This window comes from Corythoichthys intestinalis, chromosome 7 (assembly GCF_030265065.1).
Source record: "Corythoichthys intestinalis isolate RoL2023-P3 chromosome 7, ASM3026506v1, whole genome shotgun sequence".
Taxonomy (NCBI): domain Eukaryota; kingdom Metazoa; phylum Chordata; class Actinopteri; order Syngnathiformes; family Syngnathidae; genus Corythoichthys; species Corythoichthys intestinalis.
The window spans coordinates 46483853-46500368 of record NC_080401.1 but is presented as its reverse complement, the minus strand read 5'-3'; the positions used below and the strand labels follow the sequence as shown (position 1 = coordinate 46500368).

The following is a 16516-nucleotide window of genomic DNA, read 5'->3' as shown; positions in this document are numbered from 1 at the left end:
TAACTTTATTAACATTGTTTTGCTTGTAACAGAAAAGACTTAATGTGCATCAATTTGCCTGAAGTAAAAAAAAAAAAAAAGTCACATCCAAACTGTAAAAATACACTCAAGGTACATTTTTGACCATTTGATACTGAAAAATAAAATGTAATAAAATCAGTAAATAATAACAAATTCAAATTGATTAGAAACATTTACTCTTCAGGACAACATGCCAAAAAATTTGACAGAAAAAAACAAAACTGAATAGAAGGGGGAAAAAAGTGTCTTTGGACAGAAGGAAAGTTTTTATTTTCGCTGATTCACCACAGTGCTCACTGGTTTACTGATATAACACTGACAAAGCTGGACGATTGTGACAATTGGCAATATTCGGCATGTTTTCGCTGAAAAACAATCAAGCGGTTTATCAATGAGATTGAGGTCTAATGTCTTTAAGTGGCGTCTTAACTGATTTGGCTTCGGACTCTCCGCTATAATCATTTTTAGACTCACTAAACAGTGGTCTTTCCTCATTTCCCACTATATTAAAAGTCAAACGGCCCGAAAAAAGCGCATTCTCGGCGGCCGAGGGAGAACCGTAGGTGAGGGCGGTGGTCGTGACGATCCCAAGCCGAAAACGGCACTTCTCGGCCGGACACGTGAGGACCGGAGAAGACAGTGGGTCGCTGCGTGAGTCCAGCTCTGCATGAGTCTCTTCCGTGTGCTCTTGCTTGCTTCAAAAATACTTCACGCACTTTGAAAATGAGAGCGCCACTGCCACCCACGGAGTGGATGTGCAAGTACACTTTATTCTTGTAAGGCAAAAAAAAAAAAAAAAAGCATGTTCCCAGAGGTCACTCGCGCCACCCCTGGCATCGCTCTGTGCCCCCCTGGGGGGGGGCGCCCCACCATTTGAGAAGTACTGCCCTAAAAACACATTTTTGTCACAAACTATATATAAAATAGCACCGTTTTTATTTTGCAATATAAAAAAACAATGACTGTAAAGACATGATGTACACCATACAAAGGGGTGAATTGGCAGTAAGTTGGTGGTGAACTTTCATGACACACAATAGAACTTGGTGATAAAGCTACCGTAATTTTCGGACTAAAAGCCGCTGCTACTCCCCCCCATTTTGAATCCTGTGGCTTATAATTGGTGATTTACTTGGGTTAATAGGTAACACTTTATTTGACAGCGACATCATAAGTCTGCCGTAAGACCATCATAATTATGACATTATCATGGGCATTAATGAATGCTTATGATAGATGTCATTAAGTATCATCCGGCAAATCATGTCACTAACTCCATTTATGTCCAGCTCGGATCTTTTACATCCATTCAAAAGTGAGATAATTTGCCGGATGACACAAAATGATATGTCATAAGCATTTGTCAATGCTCATGACAGTATCATGTCATAATTATGATGGTTAAATAGTGTTACCAAATACCATAGCTAGCAATTAATGAAACAACGGGAACAGTAAGTAAATAAATAATTAGCACAGAGCATGAATTTTTCTTATTTACATTTATAGTGCTGCAATGCGCGCCAGGAGGCATGTTGGATGACAACAGTGTTGACAGCAATTGGCAGCAGAGGTTGACTGTCTCCCCTAAGGCAGCAGTGATGGCCGAATGAAGCATCTTGAAGCAATGCAGCCAATTGGTTCAAAGCTTCATGGTGGTTCATTTGGTCTTTGACCAGTGCTTCCCAATTATTTTCTGTTACACCCCCCCTCAGAAAGACGTAAATTTTTCGCGCCCCCTAGCCCCCCCAACTCTGCAGCAAATTTAAATAGTATCATTTGTCTATGAAATGATTATTAAAAGTACATCTCTGCCTAACATTGTCTTTTATTATACTATAAAAGAAAAAAAGGTAACAAACATCACCTTACAATAAAGTATAACTGCTTTGTTTGTAACAGAAAAGAGTTAAAGTGCCGAAATTTGTCCGAATAAAAAAGTCACAACCATACTGTAAAAATACACTCAAAGTACATTTTTTACCATTTGATACTGAAAAATAAAATGTAAAAAAATCAATTAACAATCATTACAAATCGATTAGCAATATTAACTGATGAGGACAATATGCCAAACAATTTGACCGAAAAACAAAAATCAACAGAACAAAAACGACGGTGTCAGTGGACAGAGGGACAGTTGTTATTTTTGCTGCTCGCACTATCTGCTCCTTTGCAATGGTGTGGGGTTATTTAGCACTGAGCATGCTAATAAAACAGTGCTCTCTAGTTTACTGATATAACACTGACAAAGCGGGATGATTGTTGGCAATATTCGGCACGTTTTCGCAGAAAAAAAATTGAGCGGCTTATCAATGCGATTGGGGTCTAATGTCTTAATTGATATGGCTTCCCGCTGTCCGTTACAAACATTTTATAGACACATTAAACACGGTTGTCCTTCCTCGTCTCCCACTGTATTAAAAGTAGAAGCCAAACGGCATGAAAACAGCGAATTCTCGGCAGCTGCGGGAGAACCGGAGGTGAGCGCGGTCGTCGCGACGCTCCTAAGCCAAATATGGCGCTCCTTGGGCGGACATGTGAGAACCGGAAAATACAGCGGGTCGCTGCGTGAGCCCGGCCCGAAAACTGCAAACAGTTCTTCATATCTCTTAGCGGTGTGCTACTACTGTGCTCTTGTTTGGTTTAAAAATACTGTTAACACTCTGAAAATGAGAGCGCTACTGCCACCCCCGGAGTGGATGTGCAAGTACACTCTATTCTAATATGGCAAAAAAAAGTATGTTTCCTGAGGTCACATGCACCACCCCCGGCATCGCTCTGCCCCCACTATTTGAGAAGTACCGTCTTAGACAGCCTTATGATTCCGCTGTCAAATAGTTTTACCGGTTAATGTCTTTTGGTGTAAATATCCCATGATACAGTGAGGTCAGCTGCGGCTTATAGTCCAGTGCGGCTTATCTATGAACAAATGCCATTTTCGTGTCAAATTTGGTGGGTGGCGGCTTATAGTCAGACGCGCCTTGTAGTCTGAAAATTACGGTAACTGACTCAACAAGGTCAGAGCTGAAGCAAACGTTGTGTGTGTGATTGCTGCAATGACGAGTGAAGACTTGACAGGTAGTTCATTTCAAAGAATATAGAGGAATGTTGTCTAATGACAAAATATTTTCTTTGTGTGTGTTTATTTTTTGCCGTCACGTGACCTCTCACCACATCTGCATGGAAAAAGACCGGGAAGCTGGACCAGTAAGTACAAAGGAGAATATTCATCATATTGTCATTTTTGGCGTTATTTTTGTGTGCAATTTGGACAAAAATGAGTTGTTTGCTGCCATTAACGACAATAGATGTCCAATAAATCCTATGGCAACTAATGAGTTAAAATTGCATGAAATGGTTGACTATTTTCTGAGACCTGGTACATTTTTAATAAGAACTAGATTGTTAAAACAAAACAAATTGAGCAAATCAAACATCCTGTGGCTCAAAAATGTACTAGTGATAAATATCTTTTAGTATTTCCAGTTTTTCAGGTATGCAGTGAAGCAAATACAACACAGTGCTTTAAGTAACAGTCAAGTATGGCAGCCAGTAGGAGTGCAGACCAATGACCTGTTTCAAAGGTTGAATTTTAGGTACACAAGATTGTCAGCTTGTTTTGACGGCCCGGCTGTGATGTCTTCGTCTGAATATTAGGGTCACTAATGTCAGAGGAGTTTGTAGATACGAAACCAAGAGGTATAAAGTCGTGTGAAGGGATATTGTCAATAGTTTTTATTTCTTGGTATATTTATCATGGACTGTATATTACATTGCGCAACTATAGTTGAGGCTTTATTGTACAATATTAGATTTTTTAAAAGTACATTAGAAAATGGGATATACATTGAAAAAAAAAAAGTCAATTTCAAACATCTTAACATGTGTGTTCAATGATGTAGACAAGAAAAATAGATTGACATGTTTGTCTAATTTCACACTTGATGGTTTGGGAGACACTAGAGACCCAACTATCAGTACACGAAAGCCATTAAAAGTTATCTTTTAGACAATGTTTAGGTCACCTTAGAGTAGTAACTGTAGGGGGTCGGGGAAGATTAATGAGTAAGTGAAGCAGGGTGATAAACATTTGGTGTTATTTTGTGTCTATGTGCAGTTTTAGCCTTGTAGATGTTTCATGGCGGTCACTCTCACCTCATTATCATCTTATTCCTTCCTTTCTTTCCTTCCTTCCTTCCACCGTTCCCTCCCGCAGAGCTCTCTGTCCAATGGGGACAAAGGTCGCTCAGCAGACTACCTCAGCAACGGCAAGAAGAGGAAAGCTGACGAGAAGGAATTCATGACTGACTATGTGAGCAGCCTTTTTTCCACACATTGTCCTCAACTTGACTTAATTTTACTTCTGATTTCCTTTAAGTGGTGGGACTTGAATAAACGATTTAGAGTAACAACATTCAATAAATGTTTGGGAACTGAGGACACTAAATGTCAAAGCTTTGTAGATAGAATTCTCTCCTATTCTTGATTGATGTACAGCTTCAAAGGTGCCACCGTTTGGGGTCTCCGTTCTCGTAGTATATTACACTTCATAATAGAGTTGTCTTTTTAACGACTAACCTGATATTGTCCAACTCAAAAAATCCAATACTGATATCAAACAGATACCGATATATGCGATTGTGGATTTAACATATTATGGCTAATTGGATTGTGATGCCCCACTGGGTGCTTTACTGATGTAACAACAATGTGTTCAAAATAAAATAAACATTCTGTGAAAAATAAGAGAACAACTTCAACTGGTTATGCAGAAAGTGCCTATTTTGTACCACTCTATTCATTTTTTAAATCAAATTTGAATTCAAATTTTTGAAATCAAAATAGTGCAAACATCAGGTTTTTTGGGGGGATCAAGTGTAAAGTGCCAATAAGGCACTTATTCTGTCCTCAATGTTTGTGTGTCCACAAATGGACAGATAGCGAACAAATCAGGCTCTAGCGAGAAGTCAGACGCTGGAGTAGAACTGAATTGACTTTACTGTGGTGATCTGTCTCTTGACAATAGCACTGATATTTTTTGGGGTAAAACTAACAACAACAAAACATTGTGCAATAATATGAAATAAAATCACAAATAAAGCAAGGTATACACCAGGTGTCAATTTGAATAGCAACTGTTAACAAAGCTTGAAAGCAATGAAATAATGTAACCACATTTTGTCACAAATGCAAACAAAATGAAATGCATACATCTCCAATATACTACACAATGTTGCTCATGGATGTAAAAAACAAAGGAAGAATATAACTTACAAGCGATACTTGTATTAAGCACAAGAGAGGGCAAGAACTGGGTGCAGACATTAGATCTTCCATTTTGCTCTCTCTATTCGCAATGAGCTCGCGTCTACAAATGATGCGTCCGCAGAAAGGGCTGGAACGATTCAAAACTAATTATACCTAGCGCCAGCAGGGGGTGTCGAAAAACACCGACAGGCAATAAGTGGACATGACAGCACTGCCATATGCATCTTGGCCCAAAACAGATAATGAAAAACCGATGTCGATATTATCGGAAAGCATTTTAAAATACTTTTACCGGCTGATATTATCGGCTACCCAATAATATCAGGCACCTCTACTTTATAATGCACAACACATGTTCAATCGGATACAGGTCTGGGATACAGGCAGGCCAGTCTAGAACTCACACTATTTTACTATATACTATACCAAATATTTCCACTAGCAGCTAGGGTCTAGCAAGTAGCAAGTATTCATAATGAACTATTAGTATCAAGGGCGTAGATTTGCATAGGGACGGTAGGGACATAACACTACCAACTTTTCAAAATGCTCACATTGTCCCCACCAACTTTTAAGCAACCTTATGTGCATTATATAATGAGTTCAGTTATATAGGCAATTTTAATATATCTTCCTATATGTTGTAAGGATAGAATTGACCCTACCATTATTAAGTCAATTCTTTTCATTATGTTCAAACTTACATGTACCCCTTTTACACTTGCTGAATGTGCCGGTCCATTTTTTCACCCTCAAACGCACGTTTGATTGGCTGATGACTTGACCCACATGCACGCTCACACTCACACAGCCCAGACAGAAATACATATTAACTACAACACAAGCTGCTTCCTCCGCCCATATGAAGAAGAAGGATATTAGAAGTCTTTTTTTGGCCAGCAGCAGCCACTGTAAGTAGTTTAAAAAGCCGCAAGTTGTGGAGGTGGGAAACACACCACTAATTTTGCTATAGAAAGTCCGATCCACATCAGAGTTAGCATAACATTAAACTGTGTGAACTTGCCAACCTGCAAAACTCGAGTAGGAAGCTGCTTAGAGAGAAGTGTCCTTCAGTTTGTGTTTTCTACTGTTAATGTTAATTAAACTGTGAGAAATGTAGTGAACTCTGGTGGAAGCTATCGAACTACAAAAACTTGAGCAAGAAGCTGCTTAGAGAGAGAGTGTTGCTGCATAACATCATATGTTGCTGACACAACACAACATACACACAACAAAATCATAATTAACTACATTAATTTTTTTTTTCTTTTTTTGCGGGAGATACCGCGAGCTACCCACACTAAGCGTTGCGATCGACCGGTGGATTGCGATCTACGTAATGAGCACCCCTGATTTTAGCATATAAATTAATAAGGTTCATATTCGTGAGAAATGTCGCCTTGACCCCTGTTCACCCAATCCGTGTGGTCTTATTAATGTCCCATCCCGATCAAAAATTGTACATGTGAGTTATGCTGTTGTATTGTCCCTACCAATGTTAAGACCAAACTTATGCCCTTGATTAGTATCATGCGTCTTTTTATGCATTACATGTGTCATCTTTATTTGACTTCTGTTACTGAAGTGTATTAAGAATAGGATTATAATTCAATGAATTCCAACTCATTTCTTCATCCACTTTTCTTTCAGGGCAGCGATGCAGATAAAAGTGATGATAACTTGGTGGTTGATGAGGTTTGTACATTTGACGTAATGGTTTGAAGTTATGACTTGAAGTATTTTAGTTGACTTTATGTAGGTATTGCCGAACTTTACACTGTCATTTTTAAAATACAAAAATGGTACATGAATTTTTGTTAGTTGTTGTGTAGCTTCATTCGTTTTATGTTTTTGACCTAGAGATGGAAATTAGCTTCCAACTAAATCTGGTGCGAGCATCTCTTGATGTCTTTGATGTTGATAATGCGCATCTTCGATAAATCTCATTTTACAAAAGAACTTAAATCCTCGTTAGAAGAACTATTAGCACACAGTTATCAATTGCTTTAATAGTGATGCTGTATGTAGTTGCCTTTTAAAGTAAATTTCCAAGGATGTCTTACAAGTACGTTCAATGAAAATTATAGTTCACACACCTTAAACATGATCTCTAAAGTTGACTAATGAAAAAATGGCACAAGCAGTAGAAAATGCATAGGAAGATAGTTTTGTTGCTTGTGTTTTCAATCGTCTCATTAGTGAGGACCAAGAGTGTATCCTAGTAATGGACTTTAAGTAGGTTATCAAATAACCGCTCTAATGGTTTTCCATATATTAACATTGCAAATAACACTTCAAATGAAAAACACGACTCTCTACTTCCTCAACACTTGCTACCCGGTATCTCATAAGAAAAGTCTGCTCATCTTCATGAAGCAGTTTCCCAATGATTTCTACCAAGTTTCTTTTGAAACTGCAGCACCGTAGCCTCTCCACCAGTATGCTAAATGTCTCTTCTCCCTGACAAACCAGGACCCGTCGTCACCCCGCAGTGTGCAGTCCTACTCCTCCAGGGAGAACGGCCTGGATAAGATGCCACCCTCTCGCAAGGAAGGCCCGCCGCAAGCCAGCCCCACCTCACTGGCATCCTCCAGCAGTGCCGCGTCACCGTCGCGTGGCAAGGAGCCCACACAGGTACCACGTTTAATTGTGTGGAATCTCTCAATGAATATTGGGCTTGCAGTCTTTGACATCAAAACCTGCTGTCAAACCAGCCATTCCAAACACATTAAGTCATCCAGGTCTTGAAGAAGCAAAGCAGCCCCAGACCATCACCAACACCACAATGTTTACCTGTAATTCTAATAACCGAATGATGTTATTTGCATGACAAATGTTTAGAGCTGTATCTAACAATTATGTTTAAAATCAATTAATTGCACGATTAATTAAACGATTAATCAATTGATCGGATAAATATAACTTTTTTCAATTACCTTCACAATTTCACTTAAAGTTGTTTTAGGCATGTTGGAAGTAACAATGAAGACAAAATGGATGACTATTTCCTTCAAAAATAATAGTCTAGCTTAACTAGTGTACAAATCTACTGTTTTAAGTATAGAAAACTTTGACGTCTTTATTAAAGGTTCTGAATATAAAAGATCAAAAGAATTTCTCATTACACAAATCAGACAAAATTCCTGTTCATTCACATAAAAAAGAGTGCTGCTGATTGGCTTTGTGTGTGTGTGTGTGTGTGTGTGTGGTGGGGGGGGGGGGGCAAAGCGCTGATATAAATTCAGTCAATGAATCATTTATTTTCTTTTTTAAAAAAATGAAGAAAATCGAATGAGGAGGCAGACTGTAATGAATCATTTCTTTATCAAACAATTGTTCATAAATACAATTCAAAGCACACTCTTGTATGACAATTTACAGTTTCAATGGGAGTTTGTGTTGAAAGGAGACTGTTGGGTTTATGTGTGTGGTTTCTTTATAAAATTAAGTGAGACAACTTAATTATCTATCAATAACTCGAGTGTGAATATGCATCTCCAAAACACAATACAAACAGATACTAAAGACACTGATTAGCATTATCGCTAACTAGCTTAGCGCTCCATGCTAAGTAGTAATGTCTCATCAACAAAGAATACAAACAATACAATTGGCTTCATTTTCTCACCTCTGATGGCGGTGCACTAGATATAACAACACAAAACACTAACTCTCGACACTCCATAATATTACTGAGTCAGCTACCCGGCCTGAGTGTAGCAGTGAACTCTCTCGCTCTTGCTCTAATCACTGACATGCACGTGCAACCTCACACTACACACAAACAAGGACCCAAAGGGGACTACTCATTTCTGCCTGCAAAATTGATTATCAAATTAGTTTTATCAAATTAATTTATTATTCGATTTAATCGATCGATTAGTTGTTGCAGCTTTATAAGAAGGTAGTTTAGATAGTAAGATGTCTGAAAATTGGCAAAAATGTGAATTGTTGTTTTCCAAAGTAAAAGCAGATTTTTGTTCATGTGCTACTTTGATTTAACAAAAATATAATGAATAAATCTGATAATATTTACAACAGAGAAGTTATATATATGTTATAATTTCAAGAATTTAGACAAGTTTAAGGTGAAGAAGGTCCTGAATGATTAATTGGTGATCAAAATAATTGTTGATTAATTTGGTAATCGATTATTATATATATATATATATATATATATATATATATATATATATATATATATATATATATATATATATATATATATATATATATATATATATATATATATATACACACACAAATGTTATTGGATGCATGTGTTCTAAAAAGTGGTTGTCTAATCAGTGAACATTTTTCTGTAGTTTTAGTTCTGTTTCACAGAAAAATGCATGAATGCATGAATTAATTGTACTTGTATTATCCAAATCATTTAATTCCTTCTCTGAATAGCTAGTGCCTCTTATCTAATTTTTGCCTCGCTGCGTTTTCTTTCTGTGCAGAGAGAAAAGTCCAGCACTCCAGGTATGAAGCCAGGTACCCCAATGTCCCAAGAGTCCAATACCCCTGGACCTAGCGGACCACCGCAATTCAGACCCATCCCCAGCAAACCTGGTGTCGACCCACTAGGTAAGAACCCATAACTGGAATCGCGTGGTCTACAGATTTTGTCAGATTGCTATCAACTTGGTCCCTTGCACAAGAGACACGTGGATGACTAAACATTGCAAGATCAGATTCTGGTTGTCCTGAAGACATTTCCAAAGAGATGATAGAAATTCAGATTACATTATCAACATAAGAGCGGAACTTTGTCGTAAACTAAGTCACACTTTTTTTGTTTTTTAAATTTTGCATTCTTCCTTTCTACCGTCACTACTTGTCTTATACTGCTTTAGAATGTTGACTCAAATAGTTAATCATTATTTATAAAGCCTGTTAAAAAACAGGGGAAAAAAAGTTCATTTAGAATTTGCATCCGTACAGTATTTTTTGCACGCCCTGTATAATTGGCTGCTTGCCGGCATTGATGTTACATGATGTGTGAATGCATCAACTGCAGTTATTGGTATGCGTAGCAGCCATCTCTCCCTTCAGCAACCTAGCCGCCAAATGGACCCTTTTAATAAGCGACTGTGGGCCAAGATGGAATAAATTGAAAGATTAGGAGAGTTGATTGACTGCTTCATAATGAGCATGCATCGATGCGTGCGTGGCTTTTTCCTGACGTCGTCTGTCAACGCTTTTTAACACAGTTGCCGTCAACTGCCTGTGCAGGAAAGAACAACTACCAGCAGGTGGCAATGGTGCTCTAGCAATTTCTCCCTTGTGTAAGGATGGAGATGAATCATCATTGACTCATGTGAGATAACCTCCGTTCTTTTCCACAGCTCTGGGTCTAAGGAATCCCTTGGTCGTGCAGGGAGCATACCCTCCGGGGGCTTTCGGTCTGCCACCTCCCGGGGTCAACGGGGACCTGCCTGGGGCAGCGGCTTACGGCGCCGGCCTTCACCTGGTGTCCCCGCAGATGAATGGAGCGGCGGCGGCTGCTGCTGCAGCGGCGGCGGCAGCAGCGGCGGGCTACGGACGCTCCCCAGTGGTAAGTACATGTTATTAACCTTATATCTGGCACTCCTTTTTGAGTCATTGGCTGCCATTGACGGCGCTGGACGTCTAATCCATTTGAACTTTGAGAAACTGGTAGCAAATGATTGCTGCAAGCCCTGCCAGTCAGAATGGGTTGTACATTCAGCGCTGTCAATGGCACTGAAAGATAAGCATTCACAGCCAGTCTTCTTAGTTTAAATGAATTGGATGTCTATGAATAACAGACAATGAATTAAATACTACAGGGGGTCAACTTAAGGGTGTCATTGGGGGATAGTACTGTATTTGTCTTTACTCATTTTAAATTTGTTAATTTTGGTTTTAATAACAACTTAATATTTTTAAATGGATTCATACAGTGTACATAAATCTTTTGATGCCTCTGGACACATTGAGTGATGTTCCTGGAATCATCGAGTGTTTCGGCTCTTTCAAAGGGATATGTAGACCATACTTGAATACCAACTGTTAATATTGTGGCCTACATCAGTGGTTCCCACCCTTATTTGCACCACGGATGGGTTTGATATGGGCATTTTTTTCATGGACCGGTAATGTGTGGAAGAAAATTAACGTAAATATGAAATAACACAACAGGGCTAAAGACTAACATTAAGTACAGAAGAAATTGTAGCTCACCATACACTGAATCAACCTTTTTTAACAGCAGTGTCTCTTAAAACTTGAGGGCAAATATCTTTGGTCGCAGGCATAATGAGTTCTTCTCCAATCGTGATAGGTTTCTTGGCTGTGGCAATACAGTTCGCCACGAGGTATGATGCCATATGTGTATTCGCTTTTGTTGCCTTGTTTGCTAGCTTTTAGCCACATATCATGCAGAATGGACTTGGTTGTAGGTTCTTCTTCTGGCTCAGCAGTTGGCCTTTTCGGCCTTTTCTCCATTAAAAAAAAATGTCCAAAGACGTCGTCGCCCGTAGCTTCAAACCAACAGCAGCTAACATTACTGTTTACATTGATTGACACTGGGCTTCTATAGGTGTTCAAACACCCCAGTAATGGGGGCCAACCACTAGATGCCGACGTACACAAATCCCTATTCTGATTAGTCAATAGAGTAGAAAGGCATATTGATGTGTCAAGAGGCACAGGCCAGACTGCGGTCGTTAACAAATGTTTTATTATTGCTTTGCGGCCCGGTAGCAAACGCTCCAAGGACCAGTACAGGTCTCCGGCCCAGTGGTTGGGGATCACTAGCCTACATGACCCAAAATGTGATGGATGATGTGATGTGCCAGGTCTCTTAAGGGATTCAGTTTGTTTGTGTAATTACTAAGAATAGCTCAATGTCAGGGGCGGTATTTATGGGGGTACGTGGGGTGCCACCCCACCCGGGACCGGGCCTATAAGGGAGGCCCGGTTTCCAGGCGTAAAGTGGGCGTGGATGGGCGAGGGGAGGGTCAAACAGAAAGGTAAGATGATGCGAGGAGCTGTAATGTAGTGTTGTAGTTGTGTGTCGTTGGGTTGGCAAAAAAAAAAAAAAAAATCCACTTGCACCACTTCCAGACACATTCACTGGACGATCGTCTTGAAGGGCCTGGGAAAGTGTGGAAGGGCCTATGAATAATTGTCCACCAGCACCCCCCCGATGGATGGTCCACTCGTGGGGTCTCATTTATGCTCATCGCACCCAGACTCTTTTTACATTTGTTCTGCCACTGTCACTTGACCTATAAAGAGTTGAGAATATGTTAGTTAAGTAGCTTCATTAGTTAAAACTTCATATCTTATATCTCCCACACAGGTGGGCTATGAGTCCCCTCACCCACACATGAGAGTGCCCGGGTTGCCGGCCAGCCTTCAGTCGGCTGCCTCTGGAAAACCGTAAGTTTTGTCGTGCTCTGCTCCTCCAATTATTATCTTTACTGCAATGACTCAACATGATAACAAGCTTAAAATCAAACCTCAAATTCTTGTTAAACAAACATAAGACAGTGACTTTTCAATCACGTTTTGATTTGTGTGTGATGCACAGGGCTTACTCGTTCCACGTGAGCGCTGACGGGCAGATGCAGCCTGTGCCCTTCCCGCCGGACGCCCTGCTAGGCCCGGGCATCCCTCGTCACGCCCGGCAGATCCACAGCCTGAGCCACGGCGAGGTGGTATGCGCTGTCACCATCAGCACATCCACGCGTCACGTCTACACGGGAGGCAAAGGCTGCGTGAAGGTCTGGGACATCAGCCAGCCGGGTAGCAAGAGTCCCATGGCACAGCTCGATTGTCTGGTCAGTCATCTTTAAAGAACATAGTCATCCCTCGCTTCCTGGCGCCCTCAGTCCATTTCAGATTTTTTTTTTTCCAATTAAAAAAATAAATGAATGAATACAGAAGCCGAAACTTCACAGCGTCGCATGCGTCAGTCATCGTTTAGCCTGCTAAACAGTTGCTTTTGCAACTCATTGTGTGTCAGTGAGCAGCTTGAGTGGATTTGAGTGGACTCACTCAATGAAGCATTTTATAAAGACAAGCACTTTTCTACTTTATTCCTGTTTAAAAATAATTTGGTGGGACATTTTAATTACATTTAAAGTGCTTAAAAACATTTGTTGATATACAGGGTAATTAAAAAAAAGTGCCCAAATCATCACGCATTTACTTATTTTAAAATCATTGAAATAGCCTGAATTCGCGGTCATTTGATACAGAAATTATCCTTGTTTAACTGGGTGTCAATTTGTCTTTGTCGGAAAGTCACTCGTTTATTTATGCTCAAAATGGCGACTCCTCAACAGTGGGCGTTTTGTGTGCTTGAGTTTGCGAAAACAGATGCCATTGTCATGGTGCATCCTGCTTTTCAGAGCAGAATTTGGTATTGATCCCTGTAAAGCAGCGGTCTCAAACCGACTCCACAAAGGGCCGCAGTGGGTCCTGGTTTTTGTTCCAACAGATCCAGCACAAACAGTTCAACCAATGAGGTTTCTACTAACATAAGCAGCACCTGATTGCAATCAACTGATTACACTTGTAAGAAACCAGATTGGTGAAAAGGTATTTGTCTCGTTTGGTTGGAATGAAATCCAGTACCCCCTGCGGCCCTTTGAGGACCGGTTTGAGACCACTGCTGTAAAGCATGAAATAAAAACTTGGTTAGATACAATACTTGTATCCAGCTAGTTATTGGGTTTTTTTTGTAATTTTTTTTTTTTTTTTTAATATACCACAATAGTTTTGGCACATTCTTTTTGAATCACCCTGTATTTATACATAAAAGTTTTTCTAATCATACTTTGGGGGGGGAAAGGGAAAAAACATGTTTTTCTTTATCTCTTTCCAATGCTAAATCTGAATAAATACATTGAAAACACACACAAAAACAAAAACAAAATTGGGGGGGTGGGGGGTGGGCTACTTCGCGGTTTTTAATTTATCGCGTCGGGTTCTGGTCCCCATTAACCACAAAAAATGAGGGATCACTGTACATCAAAACGTCTTTCAGTCAGTCAGGAATATTTCGATTCGGGAAATAAGTGTTTTTGTAAAGGTATCGAAAATGTAGAATATATTTGTCACATTTGCAATTTAATTTTTTGTAATATAAACCTTACTTTTTTGTTGCAATTTTCAGTAATTTATCATATGTAAATTTTCCCAAAATGAAATGCTAACTAAATGTAATGAATATAATTTTAAAATTTAGATTCTATGTCATCACATTATGATCATGAATAGAAATTAAAATTCAGTACATACAATTGTCCAATAGCTATAATTGCATGAATAAAATAGCTTTTAATGCCTCCATTTCAATAAAATTAGCTTCTGTTGAAATAATTTTAAGAACTGTCAAAAGTATAAATAAACTTTTTCATTGTGAAATTCCTAAACTTCTATTATTTTTTTACTGTAGAAAATCTACAATAAGTGCTCTTGAAATAATTATGCATAATAAATCTTTGGATGAATTCATTTCAAAACAAGGTAAAATAAATAAAAGTAAAATAAATCACTTTCCATCATTAAATTTATAAATTTGTAAAACATTGAGCACAAACAAAAAAACATGCTTAGAATAATCTGACTACCGTAATTTTCATACTTTTCCCCCTCATTTTGAATCCAGCGGTTTATAGTCCAGTGCATTTTATTTGTTGATTTATTTGGGTTAATACAGTATGTAACACTTTGACAGCAGCGTCATAAGACTGTCATAATTATGACATGACACTGACATGGGCATTAATGAATGCTTATGACCGATGTCATTAAGTGCCATCTGGCAAATTTTGTTACTAACTCGATTTATGTTCAGCTAGGATCTCATTCAAAAGTGAGATAATTTGCCAGATAACACCAAATGCATCTGTCATAAGCATTCATTAATGCTCATGACAGTGTCATGTCATAATTATGACGGTCTCATGACACCACTGTCAAATAACGTGTTACCAGTTTCTATCTTTTGGTGTAAATTTCCCATAATACAGTGAGGACAGCTGCAGTTTATAGTCCAGTGCAGTTTATCTATGAACAAATGTCGTTTTGTTGTCAAATTTGGTGGGTGGCGTCTTATAGTCAGGTGCACCTTATAGTCCGAAAATTACACTACATCTAATAACTACTCAAAAATACTGTACACCTAAAATTTATGACAATTTTTGACCATTTTTGGAAACTTTTGTTGTATTGCAAATCTCACTGTGTTCACCCAATGACCCAACAGAACCGCGACAACTACATCCGCTCGTGTAAACTGTTGTCGGATGGACGCACGCTGATCGTGGGCGGCGAGGCCAGCACGCTGTCTATCTGGGACCTGGCCACGCCCACCCCTCGCATCAAAGCCGAGCTGACATCGTCGGCGCCCGCCTGCTACGCTCTGGCCATCTCGCCCGACAACAAGGTGTGCTTCTCTTGCTGCAGTGACGGGAACATCGTCGTCTGGGACCTGCACAACCAGACGCTCGTCAGGTAAGGACGAGGGACAACGCAGTAGAGGTGTGCATCGGTACTGCCCTCACGATTCAATTCGATTACGATTCGGAGGGCCACGATTCGATTCAATTCGATTCGATTCGATTCGATTCAGAGGGTCACGATTCGATTCGGTTTGATTCGGCAATGCATCGCGATGCCTTAAAGCCTGGGATGCATTAAAATTCTAAAGCAAAGCATATTTTTCGTGAATCATGAGGCAACACAAGCGGTCAGACATTAAACAACTTTTTATTGGCTCTTGTGTCACTCCTGGTTGAAGTCAAATGAAGTCAAACTCTCGGTTTTATCCCATTTTTTTTTTTTTTAAATAATTTATTAGTCCGGCGCGGGGCGACCCGACCCGACCCGAACGTGAATGCTTAACATTTTGGGCCCGAACTCGGTCACAAGATCTAACCTCTAAGAGATAGGACATAACATAGCAATGGCTGAAGCGGAGAAAGAGGGAGCAAGAAAGATTCTTGATGCACCTAAGACATTGAAAGCTGACATCTGGAGACATTTTGGCTTCTATGAGGTTGGTGGGAAACTTGACCAGAGTTATGCAGTGTGTAAAAAATGAAACATGACAGTAATAATACAAATGGGGAAACCAAATCCATTGCATCACCGGAATTGCGCAGGGAAGATTTTTTAACGTACTTATGTATTTTAAAATGCGCTGAATCGATTCGGCTTGTTGGCCGCATCGAATCGAATCGTC

At 39.5% G+C, this 16516-nt stretch overlaps 1 protein-coding gene across 5 annotated transcripts in view; it reads left to right on the top strand.

The window, feature by feature from the left end:
- tle2a (TLE family member 2, transcriptional corepressor a) overlaps window positions 1-16516 on the top strand; it is a 94345-nt gene that overhangs the window by 72292 nt on the left and 5537 nt on the right. For all 5 annotated transcript variants that reach the window (XM_057841162.1, XM_057841166.1, XM_057841165.1 and 2 more), the window contains exons 8-16: window positions 3215-3231; window positions 4241-4336; window positions 6943-6987; window positions 7765-7926; window positions 9756-9882; window positions 10644-10852; window positions 12623-12702; window positions 12854-13103; window positions 15539-15786. In XM_057841162.1, the coding sequence (XP_057697145.1) occupies window positions 3215-3231; window positions 4241-4336; window positions 6943-6987; window positions 7765-7926; window positions 9756-9882; window positions 10644-10852; window positions 12623-12702; window positions 12854-13103; window positions 15539-15786 (1234 nt within the window). The remainder of the gene's footprint in view (window positions 1-3214; window positions 3232-4240; window positions 4337-6942; window positions 6988-7764; window positions 7927-9755; window positions 9883-10643; window positions 10853-12622; window positions 12703-12853; window positions 13104-15538; window positions 15787-16516) is intronic.